Genomic DNA, 17,477 nt, shown 5'->3' with positions numbered 1-17,477 from the left:
ACTACTATTACAAGTTCTGCATTGGGGATCATGGTTTCTTGTGATAGAGTCTTGGACGTTAAGACTCTATGGGTAGAGTCTGGGTTGGGAGTGCCCTAATTTTCCTTCCCTTTCCTCTGGTGCCACTCAGTCCAAACTGCCGTAGTGCCAAATTTTAATAAATCTTTTTATCAACGCCAATTTAATTGGTATTCAAATTATTTGCAACACTAATTTAAATAAATAGTTTTTTTCATTTTTTTTGCATGAGCTGGTCCAAATTTACTGTTTTTAGGAAGAGGCTATTACTATCCCTTTTCTTTTTGGATCAGTGATTCAAACTGGATCATATGTAACAATGTTTTGGACTACGCAGCATTCATCCTTGCACTATATTACATTTGTGATTTCTGATGAACAGGGCATGGTCGCATGGAATAGAAACATTTATCACCGGCATGTACATGCAGAGCCTGATATAAGACAGAAAGCAAATAATACAAATCGAGATTCTTTCATCCCCTAACCAAACCAAACAAAACACAAATATATATCATCTCACAACTAACAGTGTTTTCTCTCACAACAGTACTTTTCAACGAACGAACTGTATTTTCTCTCACAACAAATCAACATAAGCATCAGCATAAGCCAAATTTCAGTGAAACGAACAGGGCCATTGTGAGCTGAACGCATCTTCTATCCTTGCCGTTTCCAACTACATTCCTCTCTATATTAAAAAAAAGAACTTCATTCCTACCTTCATGATCTCATCTTTCTCAGCCTTCTCTGTAGCGCCTACAATCGAGATGGTAAGCTGATCACTGCAAGAAGAAAGACAAATTAGTCTTAGTTCAAACAAATATGAAGAATGAATGCCAATGAAATGTGTGGTTACTCAAGCTGATACCCTGCAAAACATTATAAAATATAAGCTACTGCTAGACAATCTGAATTGTGTGGTTACTTGAGCAGTTTAGCTATCCTCAACGGCTCTGAGGTACAGAACATGGCATTTCAGCACAGGCTAACTATTTACAATACTACAAGATAGTAAATCAGTAACTAGGCCATACACTAGCTTACTCAGCCTTAGTTCAACAGAATTTGGAAGAAGTGATTGACAGCTATTGATGAGTTAGTTACTGACGAACACAATAGTTCAGGAAATTTCAAGAGATCAAAGGGGACACTTTTTTTTTTCTAATGATTGGCAGTGTTAATTACTGACGAACACAATAGTTCAGGAAGCAGCTTCTTCATTGAGATGATACATACCCTAGCGCCGCAGTGACGAAGATGTAGGCGAAGATCTCCAGCGTCAGCTTTGGCCTCGACTTCCTGAAATTCAAATCTATCTGTTTCAGCTTGCAGAGTTGCAAACTTGCAGTTGCAGCAACAAAAGACATGCTGAGCTGAGCGACACCATAACCGGCGTTGAGGCATAGCATGACCGCCACCGGCAGGCCACCAGAGAGGCAGGACCGCATCATCATCATGCCCTCATCCAGCAGGCGCAGGCGGCCAGGAGTGCCGCCACCCCGCCGCGCGCGGCCACGGCCGCGTCCCACGACGCCGCCGTCAGCGGGAGCAGCCGGCCTCCTACGCCAGGGACGGGCGCGCGGCGTGCCGGTATCCGAGGACGCGAGGGCATCCAGCGCGGCCATGGCCCGGCCGCGGAGATCCATGCCGCCGGCGTTGGCGGAGTCGAGCAGCGCCCCCACCGCGGAGACGGCCGCGGCCGCAGAGGGCGCCGGCAGCGCGGGCGCGGAGCACGTCAGCTCCTCCAGCGCAGCGGCGCTGGAGGCCGCGAACCCCAGGCAGAGCTGGGAGACGAGCGCGTCCACGGCGGAGCCGGAATCGGAGGCCGCGGCTGCGGCGGAGAGGGCTAGCTGGGGCACGGCGCCTCTCTCTCTGTGCGTGAGCGCAACTGCGCGAGAGAGGACAGGGTTAGTAGAGATGGCCGTTTCGGACATTTTCAGCCCGTTGTAGTGTTTTTCCCTTAAAAAAAACCAGCATCAGCCAGCCCAAACCAACACCACCACCAACCAGCGAACGGACCCTTTAGCTGACCGGGCTCACACGTCACATCTCCATGAAAATCTAATGGAACGTGGATGGAACGATAGAGGGAAAAAAAATTTCGACCGTAGACACATGTGACTGATTAAACCATTTAATGGCTTAAAAATTATAAACTTTTACGATGGCACACAAATAAAACCCTCAAATATTTATCGCCATCGATACATGTATACTTGGTCTGCTGGGTGTCCACGACATGCATGTTTACTTTGAGCTTGTTTTTATACATATACATATTAATAATGGTTGAAGGGGATATTTTGGTTTATTTTAATGTTGATAATGAGTGGGTAATTTAGACTTAAATGCAGAGGGTTACTATACTTTTTGTATAAGTCTGCATAAGTCTATCGCTATAACTTTTTAGCGACAGGACTTACACCGTCTGCATAAGTTTATTGCTATAAGTTTTTAGCGATAGATCGTCTGTCGTTGTATTAGTTTTTAGCGTTTGATCGTCCATCGCCAATCTCGGTGTTGTGGTGTAGTGATACATTATCCTTCACAATGAGAGGTGGCTAATTTAGACACAAACTAAGAGTATTATTTTATATATTTTATAATGGTATGTATGGGTATTTTAGATGAAATTAGTATGGTACTTAGACGCGCTAAGTACTCGAGGAGCCGGAGCAGAAGGAGCCATAAATTGTGGCTCTCCCGGCTCCACGTTTATTTTGACAGTAAAGAGAAAACGACTCGCTGCTACAGTGTGATGTGTGGGAGGATCCAGAGCCGCAAGAAACCTATCAAACATGCCCTTAGGTTACATTTAATGACAGAGACATGTAATTTGGATGAATATTTAGAAGTCACTTTATGTTGTTATTCATAATGTAGGTAATAACTTTTTTATATAAAACAAAATACATAGATCTAATGTCTATTATTATAAATAATGATGATTGGTGGTATAATATTTTTATTTTTTGTAAGAATTTCTGGATTCTTTTTTACGTGTTTTGTGAGGATAAACATGAATGGAGTCTCTAATCGGTACTAGTAAGATGAAATGAACAATACAATGCAGTATCAGGCGCAGCAAGATGGTCTTTTGATTTTGCGGACGTGATTGGCGACTTCGCCGTTGAGTTCGTTCATGTGAGAGGGATCGGAGCCTAACGCTGCTTCTTGCTTGGGCCTTGTTTAGATGCCACCAAAATTCTAAGTTTTTTCACTTTCTCTCCATCACATCAATTTTTAGCCGTTTGCATGGAGTATTAAATGTAGGTAAAAAAAATAACTAAATACACAGTTTAGTTGGAAATCACGAGATGAATCTTTTGAGTCTAGTTGGTCCACGATTGGACAATATTTGTCAAATAAGACGAAAGTAGTACTATTCATCGGGTTGAAATTTTTTCAACATCTAAACGAGGCCTTGGTTTTCACACGGCCAAACGGCCAGGTTGGTTGGGGCGTGCGTCGTTGTAGTTGCACACAAAGTGACAGGTCAACCAGAAAGCAACTGGTGATGAGACCCTGTCCACGCGTCCATTGCATCATCGTATCACATTTGGCAATGCAATCAGGCAAACTTGACACGCTAGGCTTAGCCAGGCGCTACCGGATTGTCTGTCTGCAGGCTTGAGAGTTAAGACGGCAACGGCACTGACTAATCCTATCACATTGGCATCTTGGTTGTACTAGTGTGTGCGTGTGGGCCCGGCCAAGGAGCGCGTGGAGTGCATATGTGTCTATCTTTCCGTTTTTTCTTTTTTTAATTACTACATAAGATTGAGTTATGCTCTAGTCGCTACCGAAAACAATAAATTTGTCGAGTGCAAAAATGTTTACCGAGTGCATTCTATTGGGCACTCGACAACACAAGCTCTTTGCCGAGTGCTGTAAAAAAACACACTCGGCAAAATAATAGCACTCGACAAACAAACTCTTTGTCGAGTGCTGAAAAAAGCACTCGACAAACTAAGAAAAAACACTCGGCAAAACAGAGACCATCGGCAAAAAACCGCCACGTGGACATCCCATGTTTCTCGTTGGTACAGAGAATTTCATGAACAATTCTAGCATGAATCAAGGGAACCTACCCCACAGTAAACTTCGACCCTTCTTAGAAAGGGTGCAGAAAATGGAATGCCCGATTTCATTTCTTATTTAAACAGAAGGTACTGTCTAATTTGGCTCGTACTTAGTTTGATATTACAAGTTGCTCGTATGTGCGACTAATATAACGAACTACCCTGCTTGAACTTGTAGGGACAAACCGATGCGTCTATGAGTGCCGAGTTGAAACAGGTTGCCGATGGTTGTGCCTATAGGGTCAGGTCATTTACCGGTTATGACGTGAATGGATATCGCTTTCACATAACAAGCCACGAGCATAGTCGGCTCAATCGAAGAACCACAAATACCAGAGTTTTTACGCAAGGCTTAGATGGAGTTGAGTATTACGGAAGAATTGAAGAAATGTACGAATTCATGTTTCATGGTTGCAAACCTCTTAATCCCGTTATATTCAAATGCCATTGGTTTGATCCTGAAGTAGTGAGGCGGACCCCTGATCTTGGGCTAGTCTAAATTCGACAATCATTCGTCTTACCAGGAGACGATGTCTATATTGTGTCTCAACAGGCCACGTAAGTTTATTATCTCTCATACCCGTGCCAAACCGTAGACCATCTTAAGGGTTGGGATATTGTGTACAAGGTATCGCCACACGGTAAACTATCTGTCCCAAACAATCAAGATTACAACATAGACCCTAACACATATGACAGAGAGTTCTTTCAAGAAGATGGGCTCGAAGGGAGTTTTGAGATAGACTTAACCGAAGCTCAGGGTATGGAAGTAGACAATGAAAGTGGTGCTGACGAGGACGCCGGAGACGAGGTTCAGAATGTGAAGGACTTAGAATTACTTCAATGATTATATCTAAGCAATGACGGTGATGACGACATTCCTTCTTCGGAGCATGGGGATGATTATATCGACATGCGTGATAGTGATGATGAGACTTATGATCCAGCTAATCCCGATCATGATGATTATTTCTAATACATGTATGATCCATACTAATTGATTTATTATTTGTCATACCATGTTATTTTCTAAGTATGTTTTATTTATTTTGCATCTATTTTGATGTATTATCTGTGCTAATTGGATTGGTTTACTCTTTTTAATTGCAGGTGATTGAACAATGGTGGACGGTATGAAGAGGATAACGTCACTTTACTCAAAAGCGACAGCGACGCGTAAAGGGTCCAATGCAGCTGAGGGGTCTGGGAAGAGACCTCGAGGTAGACCTAGGGGTCGAGGGAAGGGTGGAGGCAAGACGAGGCCACTATCGCCTATACCTTCGTCGCCGTCTGAGTTACCTTCCGCTCACTCATCCTCTGAGGAGGAGGAGGTACAGGTGAAGGAGGAGGCAGGGGTGGAGGAGGAGGCAGGAGGAGGAGGTAGGGGTGGAGGAGGAGGCAGGGGTGGAGGAGGAGATAGGAGGTACCTCTTCCTCTACTTCGTCGTATGTGTGGTTGCGAGGTCCCTTGACCCTCCCGAGGCGACCGATACCTCTTGAGAGACACCCGCTGATTCGACCCGATGGAGACAAGTAACTTTAGATATTATCACTAATTTTTTGTTTGATATATTCAAAATTACAATAGAAACTAATAATTTATCTTAATCACTTGGGAAGGGGTTGGAGGAAGGTCAGTGGGGGTGATCACGCACGCCATGTGAACGGCATCCTTGGTCTTTTGATCAAGGAAAAGTTCCCTGGCCTGGTGCAGTTCAGCGAAACTATCGAGCGGGCCTACATGTGGACCCACTATGCCGCCGTCTCCGATGCCCCTGATCAGGATGGTAGGGTATTCACCAACAAGGGGCAGCGTATCAAGGCCGAGCTTTGGGTAAGTCTTCCTCGCACTACATTGCTCAATACATCGCATTGATTGGACATTCTTGAAATAATGATTGGATACATCGCGTCTATATGCAGGATTTCTTTAGATGCGGGAGGGATACGAGGCCAAGGCAGATGTTGTGGCTGACAAAGCCGCCAAGAAACTCATCAAGGACATGCACTACGAGGCGCGCATCCAGGCCGTGATCCAATACCACGTGGAAATTCTTAGAGTGAGGGTCCCTAAGAGTGCGGCAAGAACCATGAGGCTGACCCCGAAACAATACCTGAAGGTAAATATAGAACATTAATACTTATTTTTTCTGAGATTAATTACGCTTAATTTCATCTTCTTATATATCATATACTTGATGACGTAGGTGCCTCCGTGGTGGTGCGCCTACGATCTATAGTGCTGGGCCCGGATGGTGGACAGGTGGTGAGACCCCGCGTGGGAGGAGAATCACAATGATTGCCAGGAGCGGCGTTTGCTGATGCCGGGTGCACCACACCATCAAGGCAACCTCAACCTCTCAGAATAGGCGGCTAGATGGGTACACGAATTCATTTCTTTATTCCAACGCTCAATTCTGCATAATTTCTAATCATATTGCTTTTTTTGCATGTCGGTGACACATGGTGGCGAGCCTTGCTCCCAGTTCATGGCATATGCTTTGGCCCACAAGGGCAAGACGATGGCAGACGTCGCCTACAACCTAGAGGACCCACCCTCGGCGTAGAGCAACGAGTCCGTTCACAGCCACCTCGATGGATACACATTGATGGCAATGACGGTCCATGGCCCAGAGTATGATACGAGCGCCCATTATAAGGAAAATGGATCCTAGACCCATTTACTTTGGATTTTGGTGTTTGATGACTAACACAACCAAATTAGACTAATGAATTTGCAAGTGATTGTTTTGTAGTTCAATAGGGCGCAAAACGTGACTTGGACGAAGGCGACGTGATGATATGAGGATCAACACCATAAGCAAGACCCTAGAAGCATAAAAGAAGACCCAAGATATCAAGCAAAGTCCAAGCATGAAGATAGGAACCAATTCAGACGCAAGATCGTGAAGAAACGAGCTTCACAGCACTGACCGGACGTTGGCGGCATAGCAACCGGACGCTCCGATCAAGAGACTCGGCAACAGCAGGCGTCAGCAGCAGCGACCGGATGCTGAGGATTGAAAGTGACTGGACGCACCGATGGCACTGTTCATCATCCCGACAACACACTCAGCACTGACCGGATGCTGGCAGCTAATCGACCAGATGTAGGAACTGCAGCGTCCGATTGAGTACAGAGAGGTTCCAGAGTGGCAAAGTTGCGACCGGATACGTCTGGTGGCATGTGACCGGACGCCATCAGCGTCCGATCAGTTGATCGTGCTCTAATGGTCGGGACGACCGGACGCGTCCAGTCAGGACGAAAGCAGCATCCGGTCAGTAGCAGAAAAGTGGAATTTTGTCCCCAATGACTACTTTCTTAGTGGGGCTTATAAATAGACCCCCAACCGGCCATTTGACCTATGTGGAGGAAACATATCAAGGGTGTTGATACACCATTTTAGTGATCTCCACTTGTATAGTACTTAGTGATTCATTAGGTGATTAGCGTAGGTGCTTTTGTGAAGTGCTTAGGTTGATTAGACCACCGCTTATACGCTTGCTCTAGGTTTAGGCCTAGTGTTTAGTGAGTTTTGCATACCTCTTACCACTTGGTGCTTGCGCGCACCATTGTTGTACATCGGAGGAGCATGTAGTCTTGCGAGATCACACCAACCACGTTTGTGGTGTGGCCGTCATCGTGTACCGAAGGGAACAAGGCCCGCGGGGGTTTGACAGGAAGCTTGATAGTGAAGACGGTGGGGAGCGGTCTGGGAGAGGCACACTAGAGACCTACTTGCGCGAGGGGAAGGCTTGGGGCTATCCATGGAGTTACCCGATCAGGAGCTTGGCCCTTGCGAGGGGCTCCGACGAGGACTAGGGGAAAGCTTGCGCGCTTCTCGATACCTCGGTAAAAATACCAGAGTCATCGATGAGAGTTTGCATATCTCTACCTTGCTCTTTAACTTCCGCATTTATATTGTTTGCATAACTCCTTTTGCGGTAGAGATAGCAACACACTAGCAAAACCGTAGTTGAACATTTAAATAGCTTATCTTTTGCTAAGGTTAGAAAAAGAGGCCATAGTTTAGAGTTAGAGTTTTAAGTTGCCTAATTCAACCCCCCCCCCCGCTTAGGCATCACGGTCCCCTACAAGTGGTATCAGAGCCGGTTGGCTCAATTTGGACCTTTGGCTTCACCGCCGTTGAGCCGACGCTATTTAGAGTGGTTGGGATAGATACATCTAATGTTCAAGAGCTCCATGATGGCACAACTAATGTTCGTGAGTAAAAATATTGTCTAGCTAAACAAAATTATGACTCTTTTAAAATGAATGATGCTGAGCTTGTTCGTGATATGTATTCATGTTTGAATCTAACTATCAATGAGCTCCATTCAATAGGATTAACAAAGCTAGATGATGCGGACATTGTGAGGAAGATCATCTCTGTGCTACCACAAAAGAAATATGCAAGCATCATCACCATCCTCCACAACATGGAGGACTTGAGCACCATGACCCCGACCATAGTCATTGGCAAGATAGTGGCATTTGAAATGTCACGCAAGATGGGTCAAGAAGAAGCCTCTTCATCAAGCAAAGGCAAAGCTCTCACATGTAGTGAGAAAAAAAGATGAAGAGCAAGCAAGTTGAGACAAGCTCAAGCTCAAGCTCCTCAAGTGAAGATGAAGAAAAAGATGAGGATGATGATGATGAAGATTCAAGTGATGATGATCAATCTTCCCCCTCCACCTCCGACCTTGATGAAGAATCAATCAAACTTATCAACAAGATGGAGAAGATGATCCAAAGGCTCAATGTCAAGGGTGTGCCCATCCAAATTCAAGATTTTATCTTCACAAATCAAAAAAATGAGCAAAGAAAGACATGATGCTATGGATGCAATGAGTTGGGGCACTTTGTGGAAGTTTGTCCAAATAAGCCCACACCCAAGACAAAGAAGAAGGCATGCAAGGACAAAGCCCTCACATCAATAAGGTCATGGGATGATTTTTCAAGTGAAGAAGAAGACCATCACAAGAGGCGAGGGCACAAGCACTCATCATCAAGCACCTCATGTGTGTGCCTTATGGCATGAGGTAACAAAAAGTCTATCCCTAGTGATAGTGACAATAATAGTGATAGTGATGATGAGCTACCTTTTTATGATGAAATTGTGCAAGAAAATCTCAACTTTGCTAAAGTTTGCACTAGTCAACAAACGAAGCTTGAAAAATTAAAAGAAAAACTAGATAGCTCACAACAAGCTTATGCCACTTTGCTCGAACAATATGAAACTTTTGCCAATCTTAATATGGAGCTATCTACTAAAATTGAGCAACTTGAGGCTAGTGCAACAACAAATGCATGCACAATCAATGATGAGCAACTTGTAAAGAAAAATAAAAAATTAAAAGAAAAGTTAGCTAGCTCACAAGATGCTTATAAAAGTTTGCTTGCTAAAATAAAACTATGTGAAAACATTGTGATGAGCTAACTAATAAAGTTGGTAATCTTGAAGCCGTCAGTTCTACCCCCACCGAGGTACCTAAAAAGAAAGGTTCAATTTTTGACATGCCTAAAAAGAATGCCTCTACTTCTTGCAATGATTTATGTTTAGACTCACCTTTGTGCAACCAAATTTGTGTTGAGAAAGTTGTTGTAGATACATGCACACAAGAGGTTGCAATGGAGAATGAGCAACTCAAGCAAGAAGTGGCTCGCCTCACCAAGGACTTGACTCAAGTGAAAGGCAAGACGAAGCAAGCCCAACTTCATCAAGATAACACCATCAAGGGAGTGAAGAAGCTTGATGAAGGACAAACCGTGGTTTGCTACGTGTGCCATAAGGAAGGCCACAAGTCCTATGAGTGCAATGTGAAGAATGGGGAAGGAACTAAGAAGAAAGAGAAAAATAAAAAGCAAACAAGCAAGCTCTCCAACACCTACACCGACAAGGTGGACAAAAAGGCCTCCACACCTTATCTCTTAAAGAAGAAGAAAAATGACAAGGTGGTGGCCATCAAGGTGAACAAGCAATCCAACAATGGGGTCAAACGTTTTTGGGTGCCAAAAGAGATCATTTCAAATATGAAGAGCACCAAAAAGGTTTGGATCCTAAAAGAAAAGTGAGAAGTCCGATGGACGACGGGGAATTTGGAGACTTAGCAAAGTATGGGTGCATTTCATGGGGTGCATTATTATGGACAAAGTAATTGCCAAGTGAGTTAGTGAATACTATGGACCCAAATTCCCCTTCCCATGTTAGGTAATTTCTTACAATTGGTATCAAGTTTCAATTCTTGCAATCTCAATTAGCATCTAGTTCATTTTCATGCCTAGGTTTGCATTTACATGTTTAATCTTTTGTCATGCATACACTAGGTAAATCATATGGTAGGCTTGCTCGGTTTCACTCTTGACCCTTGGAGCAAACCTACATGGTTTAAATTGTTTAGGAGCACGACACATAGCTTGTTTTATAATTGTTCATCTAATATGTGCCAAAGTCCAAATTGTAGATAATTTCTCCGGAATATCACCTTCGAAAATGATTCTCACATTCATGTGATGTCATCTTTCAAGTGGTATTTTTTATTCTAAATTCAATGTGCATGTCTCCTACAAGTATTCCATACTTGTGTGCACAAATTTAGGGGGAGGTTACTCTACAAGTTAGATGCCTTGAGACTAACACCTTTTCAAGCTTATCATGTGTGTAGTAGTCTCATTGCAAGGAAAATGGAGTCCTCGGAGTTAAGCATCATGCTTCAAATATCCACCACCTATTGCAAGTGGTATAAATCAAATTGATTTCCACATGTGGTATTTCTAAACCGATATCATCATGTTGATTTTACTTTGGTATTTATATGCTTACTCCATGCATTATATAGATTAAACTCCCTTGAGCATTAATTTGCCAATTATGCATAAACTATATTCTCCATCATATGTATGCATATATTTAGGGGGAGCTTAGTCTATGTAATGTGAGAGTCAAATTTTATGACCTATTCCACTCCACATACAAAGGATCACAAAGTTTGACCCTCCCTTGTGCTACTAATGTCTCCCTTTTTGGTGTTTGATTCTAAAGGGGGAGTTTGTAGGACCAAAAGCAAGCCCGATCATAATAATTTACAAGTAGTAATGGTCCGAGAAAGGGATGATAGTGGATTATGGATGAGTCTATGTAATGGGGAGAATTTGTAGGATCAAAAAGCAAGGCTTAAATCCATAATGCCACATGGGGACATTTGCAAGGGCAAGATAAGTTTCCAAAGAAGTTTACACGTGGTACCTTTTAGCTTTACTATTGGTATCTTCAATTGGTATCTTTTAGCATCATATAACCTTGCCCTTTGCATTGCATCCTAGCAAGTAAATAGTTTTTAAATTTCAAAATTTTTATTATTTGCTTGTTTTGGTCATGTTGTCATCAATCACCAAAAAGAGGAGATTATAAGGAAAATGGACCCTAGGCCCATTTACTTTGGATTTTGGTGTTTGATGACCAACACAACCAAATTAGACTAATGAATTTGCAAGTGATTGTTTTATAGTTCAATAGGGCGCAAAACATGACTTGGACGAAGGCGACGTGATGATCCGAGGATCAACACCATAAGCAAGACCCTAGAAGCACAAAATAAGACCCAAGATATCAAGCAAAGTCCAAGCATGAAGATAGGAACCAAGTCAGACGCAAAATCATGAAGAAACGAGCTTCACAGCACTGACCGGACGCTGGCGGCATAGCGACCGGATGCTTCGATCAAGAGGGTCGGCAATAGTAGGAATCAGCAGCAGCGACCGAACGCTGAGGATCGAAAGAGATCGGACGCGCCAATGGCATTGTTCATCATCCCGGCAACACACTCAGCACTAACCGGACGCTGGCGGCTAATCGACCGGACATAGGAACTGCAGCGTTCGATCGAGTACAGAGAGGTTCTAGAGCGGCAAAGTTACGACCGAACACGTCTGGTGGCATGTGGTCGGACGCCATCAGCGTCCGATCAGTTGATCACGCTCTAACGGTCGGGACGACCGGACACGTCCGGTCAGTAGTAGAAAAGTGGGATTTCGTCCTCAACGGCTACTTTTTTAGTGGGGCTTATAAATAGACCCCCAACCGGCCATTTGACCTATGTGGAGCTGAGGAAACATATCAAGGGTGTTGATACACCATTTTAGTGATCTCCACTTGCATAACGCTTAGTGATTCATTAGGTGATTAGTGTAGGTTCTTTGCGAAGTGGTTAGGTTGATTAGATCACCGCTTATGCCCTTGCTCTAGGTTTAGGCCTAGTGTTTAGTGAGATTTGCATACCTCTTACCACTCAGTGCTTGCGCGCACAATTGTTGTACATCGGAGGGGCTTGTAGTCTTGCGAGATCACACCAACCACGTTTGTGGTGTGGCTGCCACCATGTACCGAAGGGAACAAGGCCCGTGGCGGTTCGGCCGGAAGCTTGATAGTGAACATGGCGGGGAGTGGTCCGGGAGATGCACACCGGAGACCCACTTGCGCGTGGGGAAGGCCCAGGGCTACCCACGGAGTTACCCGACCGGGAGGCTGGCCCGTGCAAGAGATTTCTTGCGAGGGGCTCCAACGAGGATTAGGGGAAGCTTGCACGCTTCTTGATACCTCGGTAAAAATACCGAAGTCGTCGACGGGAGTTTGCATATCTCTACCTTGCTATTTAGCTTCCGCATTTATATTATTTGCATAACTCCTTTTACGGTAGAGATAGCAACAAACTAGCAAAACCGTAGTTGCACATTTAGATAGTTTATCTTTTGCATAGGTTTTGCTAAGGTTAGAAAAAGAGACTATAGTTTAGAGTTAGAGTTTTAAGTTGTCTAATTCACCCCCCCTCTTAGGCATCACGGTCCCCTACACCCATGACCTTGATAGAGAAGTTGTCATGAGGGCGGGAGGAGGCAAGAAGCATGGCCGGTTCTGGATTGGCGACGCCACAATCGACACGCCCAGTACTCCCACTCTCTCCTAGATTCGAGCATGGAGCACGAGTTCTAGCCCGGCGATACGCCCATGGTCGAACTCTACATGGTTCCAGATGAACACACTCTAGGCTATTTCTGTTTTATTCATCGTTCATTGATTTTTACATACTTTTATATTGCATTGTAACATTGGGATGAAATATTGTAGGCTGAGCTGGAACAAGAAATGAGGCGCCATGAGGAGCTAGAGGCGAAGATGGAGGCAGAGCGGCAGAGGATGGAGGCAGAGCGACAGAGGATGGAGGCAGAGCGCCGGGAGGAGCTAGAGGCGAATATATGAGGGGTGTTTACGCTGCAATCGGTCAACCTCCGACACCGATGCCAGTCCCTCTACCTCAACTTGCTCCAAATACTGTTTCAGGCACTATGAGTCACTTCACAACCTTATAATCACCGTTTCTAGTTTATGCAGAATCAATCTTTTCTCCTTTGTGATGTGCGTATGTTTATAGTTTCTAATTTCTAGTTTATTTCTAGTTTGTAGTTAACCTTGTAATCACTGTTTCCACAGAATTAATCACTTTTTCTAGTTGCTAGTTTATTTCTAATACTTGTATGTTTCGTTCTCAATCACTGTTAATGATTTATCTCTTCTCCTTTGTGTAGAATCAATCTACGGCATCGAATGAGCCTTATGACCGACAGTGGTCACAGTGGTCACTATGGTCATAGTTTATTTGTATTCCTGATGAGCCTGGAGAGTGACCGGGAACTATGCACTTGTGATTCTGAAGTTTATTTGCATTTGTGATTGTGAAGTTCATCTGCATCTGTGATGTGGTCGATATATCTATATGAACTACCTGTAATGCCTATTGTGAACTATCTGTGATAGATATGATGTTTATTTGAATGTGGTACGTGGCTGTGACCGAACCAAATAAACTGATTATATGTGACAGCTTTGCTGAGTGTTACACTCGGCAAAAGGGCTATTTGCCGAGTGCCATGAAAAATACACTCGGCAAAGCGGACACATGGTAAAAATATGTGCATTCTGTGACTAAAATGACTTCTTTGCCGAGTGTCTGTGCTGTGACACTCAGCAAAGAAGGCATGTTTGCCGAGTCAGTGCCTGAACACTCGGTCGGTGAAGAGACCAAAAGCTGGGTCTGGAATGGCCAGTCTTTGACGAGTGACCGGGATGTGACACTCGGCAAACATGGATTATTTGTCAAGTGTATGGGCCGGGACACTCGGCAAACATGGATTATTTGTCGAATGTTATGGCTGGGGCACTCGGCAAACAATGTCATGTTTGCCGAGTGCCGAGGCCGTTAGACACTCGACGAACACGCCATGACCGTCTCCGCGCCGTCACGTTACTTTTTTTCCGAGCGTTGGTTTCAGCACTCGGCAACGTCTTTGCCGAGTGCCCGATAAAAAATACTCGGCAAATAAACTTTTGCCGTCACTGTGTACGTCATGTGCTGTTTGCCGAGTGTAACACTCAGGCAAAATTTTTGCCGAATGCTTTTTGGGTTTTACCGTGTGCCTTGGACACACGGCAAAGATCATGTTTTCGGTAGTGACTGGACCTTCTAAAAGTTTCTGCTCAGGTTGGGCATTCGGTTTAAACCGATAATTCTTCGGTTCGGTTATTCAGTTTGAGAAAACTTCGGTTTTGTGAAAGGTCACGACTGATTGGTTCCAGAGAGAAACAGAAACCGACGGATCGGTTTAATCAGTTCGGTGCTCGGTTTGAACCGAGATTTGCCTGTCTCGTACCTGCGTAGGATCTAGTGTGCATGCGCTCGTACGCCATCCCCGACTGCCCCCCGACCGCAGCTCGCAGCGCATTCGCCGCGCTAGCGCCGGCCAGGCGTGTCGTCCTGCTCGCTGCTCGCACGCGCGGCGCTGGCGCCCCACTCGCCCGCGCAGCTATGCCGCCCCGCTCGCTGCTCGCCCGCGCTGTCGTGCCGCGTCACCCCACATCGCCTCGCCGCCATACCCTCGCGCGCCGCCCGCCCGCGCCCCTCGCCACCGCGCCTCACAATGCGCCAGTGCCGCCGCTGCCGCCCGTCGCGCTCGTGACTCACGAATTTGAGGATAGGTTTCACTGTTTCAGGCAATCAGGTTGATTTAGTGGTGTGTGTTCACCGCGGGGCCATGTTGGGCCTTTGGTTTGGGCTGCTAGTAGCCTGCTACGTGGACAACCGATGCCTCGGCCTGTGCTTTCGAGTCCTGGCGCTTGCAGGTTCGGTTGCTTCTGGTGTTCGGTTCCGTTGAACACCAGAACCGAAGCCGAAGTTCCCCACCATAGAAGCCAAAATTGAACCGAACAACAAAAAAACTGACATTTTGCTTTTGGTTGGCTCGGTTCGGTTCGGTTTTCGGGTAAAATGTGCCCAATCTGAGTTTGTGCACAAATCTTTTTAAAGCAACTTGGAAATATTACATCTCTGATACTTGAACATTGTCTTACTATACGAGAAGTTCATGCTACATAACATGAAGATAAATGGCACAAACCAACTGTTAATTTGACACTGCATCAGCCTTTTGATTGACTACAAAGAACATGCTTGGTCAATGGACCCAAACAACCACGCCTCCAGTGCCTCCACCACTGGCCTGCCTTAGGGTATGGCTTATGTTGCTATCAATTTATCCATATGATCAACATATTGTTCGTGTCAATTGCGAGTAGATCACATATGCACATGTCTCTCATAAATCTTTTGGTATTTATTTTCTAGATTAACATATATCCGAATTTTCCTAGATATCTAACACCTCGTGCGGGACTTCTTTTCATTAAGATCAGCCCCTAAATAGATCAACTTTTAAAGTTGTTCCAGTTAAGTCAAATTTTCTTATGTTTGACCGGCCAATTCTATATATGACTGTATTAACATCTATGACAAAAAAAATGTATAGTATAAAAATATATTTCATGTTGTATTAACTATACTAATTTTATGTAATGTAAATATTAATATTTTTTCTATAAAATTAATTCAAACATAGTTTTTTTTTATTTAGAACAACTGCATATATAGTTGATTTATTCAGTACAAAGGAAGTAGGAAATTATTACATCTCTAACACTTGCATTAGCCGATAGTGTGAACAAGTTCAAACAAACACATAACATGAAAGATAGTGGTACGGTGCAAACCAACGCTTCTGGGCTTCTGGCCGGTTCTGGGCGCATGTAGGACACCCTTCGGGGAGGGGGCTCGGGCATACGGGACCTGGAGAAAGCCGGAAAAAAAATGTCGGTCCTCCCAACGCTGGTGGGAGTAGTTTCTTCGTAGACGAGAAGACACTGTTTCTTATCTTTAAACGGTTTCTATATTTTTTCTATTTCTTCTGTAATTACCATGCCACATCACATCATCACGATGCTTATACGACAGTGCAATAAATTCAGGCAGAAACTATTCTAGTTTTTGCATAGTTGCCCTAAAAGATTGCAATAATCGAGGGCTGTCAAGCGATTGGGCCAGAAAAGCAGGCTGAAAGTGGAAGGGGTTGATGGAGGGGAAAGAAGTAGCAAGTGGCAGCTGTCGAGCCCACCAAGCCACTCGCTATTTTCCCGGTTGTGAATGATCCCCGTATGTTTGTGTATGAAGAAAAATATATAGAAGAATATCCCCGTATGTTTCTTAGGGATCTCTTGTCTAGACCCTGCCAGCATTGGTTGGGCAGAAGTTGCTTCTTAGGTTTTTCTCCTTTTACTTTTCTTTCCTCCATAATAATTTGGGCTAGGTTTTGGTTAGACGTGAAATGATCAAGATGTCTTAGAGGGGAGGTGAATTTGACTAATTCTAAATTTCTTTGCAATAATTAAACCCTGCGGTTAGCCCACTTCACCCCTTGTGCCTAGAAAGTATTTCTAAAGTTCTACCGCACAAAAAGTCTTGCAACCTAAGTTTCAATCCTACTCGAGCATAGCAATTCTATGAATGTAAAAATAAGAATTGAATTGCTCAAAGTAAATGCTTAAAATAAAGAAAGAAGGAGGAACGCGACGATGTTTTGCCGAGGTATCGGAGAGTCGCCACTCCCCACTAGTCCTCGTTGGAGCACCCGCGCAAGGGTGTAGCTCCCCCTTGATCCACACAAGGATCAAGTGCTCTCTACGGGTTGATTCTTTGACACTCCATCACGGTGAATCACCCACAACCGCTCACAACTTGAGTTAGGTCATCCACAAGCTCCGCCGGATGATCACCAAGCTCTCAATCACCACCAAGCCGTCTAGGTGATGGCGATCACCAAGAGTAACAAGCACGAACTCTCACTTGACCACGACAAGCCAAATGAGAAGGGTGGATGCACACTTTGCTACTCTTGCTTTCACTAATGAGGCCTCTCTTTTGGATTCTCAAATCACAATTACCTCACTAGGACCTTACTCTTCTTGGCACTCTCAAGGGTGTTTCTCAGCTG

The 17,477-nt window shown here is 44.5% G+C and overlaps 1 protein-coding gene across 1 annotated transcript; it reads right to left on the bottom strand.

Moving 5' to 3' along the window:
- Positions 1-379: 379 nt before the first annotated feature.
- On the bottom strand, positions 380-1,955 carry LOC136503749 (uncharacterized). The gene is made up of 2 exons (XM_066498730.1): positions 1,258-1,955; positions 380-803 (listed from the first exon to the last, which is right to left on the bottom strand). The coding sequence occupies exons 1-2, from the start codon at positions 1,953-1,955 to the stop codon at positions 710-712; spliced, it is 792 nt and encodes a 263-aa protein (XP_066354827.1). The 3' UTR covers positions 380-709.
- Between the last annotated feature and the right edge of the window lie 15,522 nt (positions 1,956-17,477).

Source organism: Miscanthus floridulus, chromosome 14 (assembly GCF_019320115.1).
Source record: "Miscanthus floridulus cultivar M001 chromosome 14, ASM1932011v1, whole genome shotgun sequence".
Classification (NCBI taxonomy): Eukaryota; Viridiplantae; Streptophyta; class Magnoliopsida; order Poales; family Poaceae; genus Miscanthus; species Miscanthus floridulus.
This window is presented reverse-complemented; position numbering and strand designations above follow the sequence as displayed.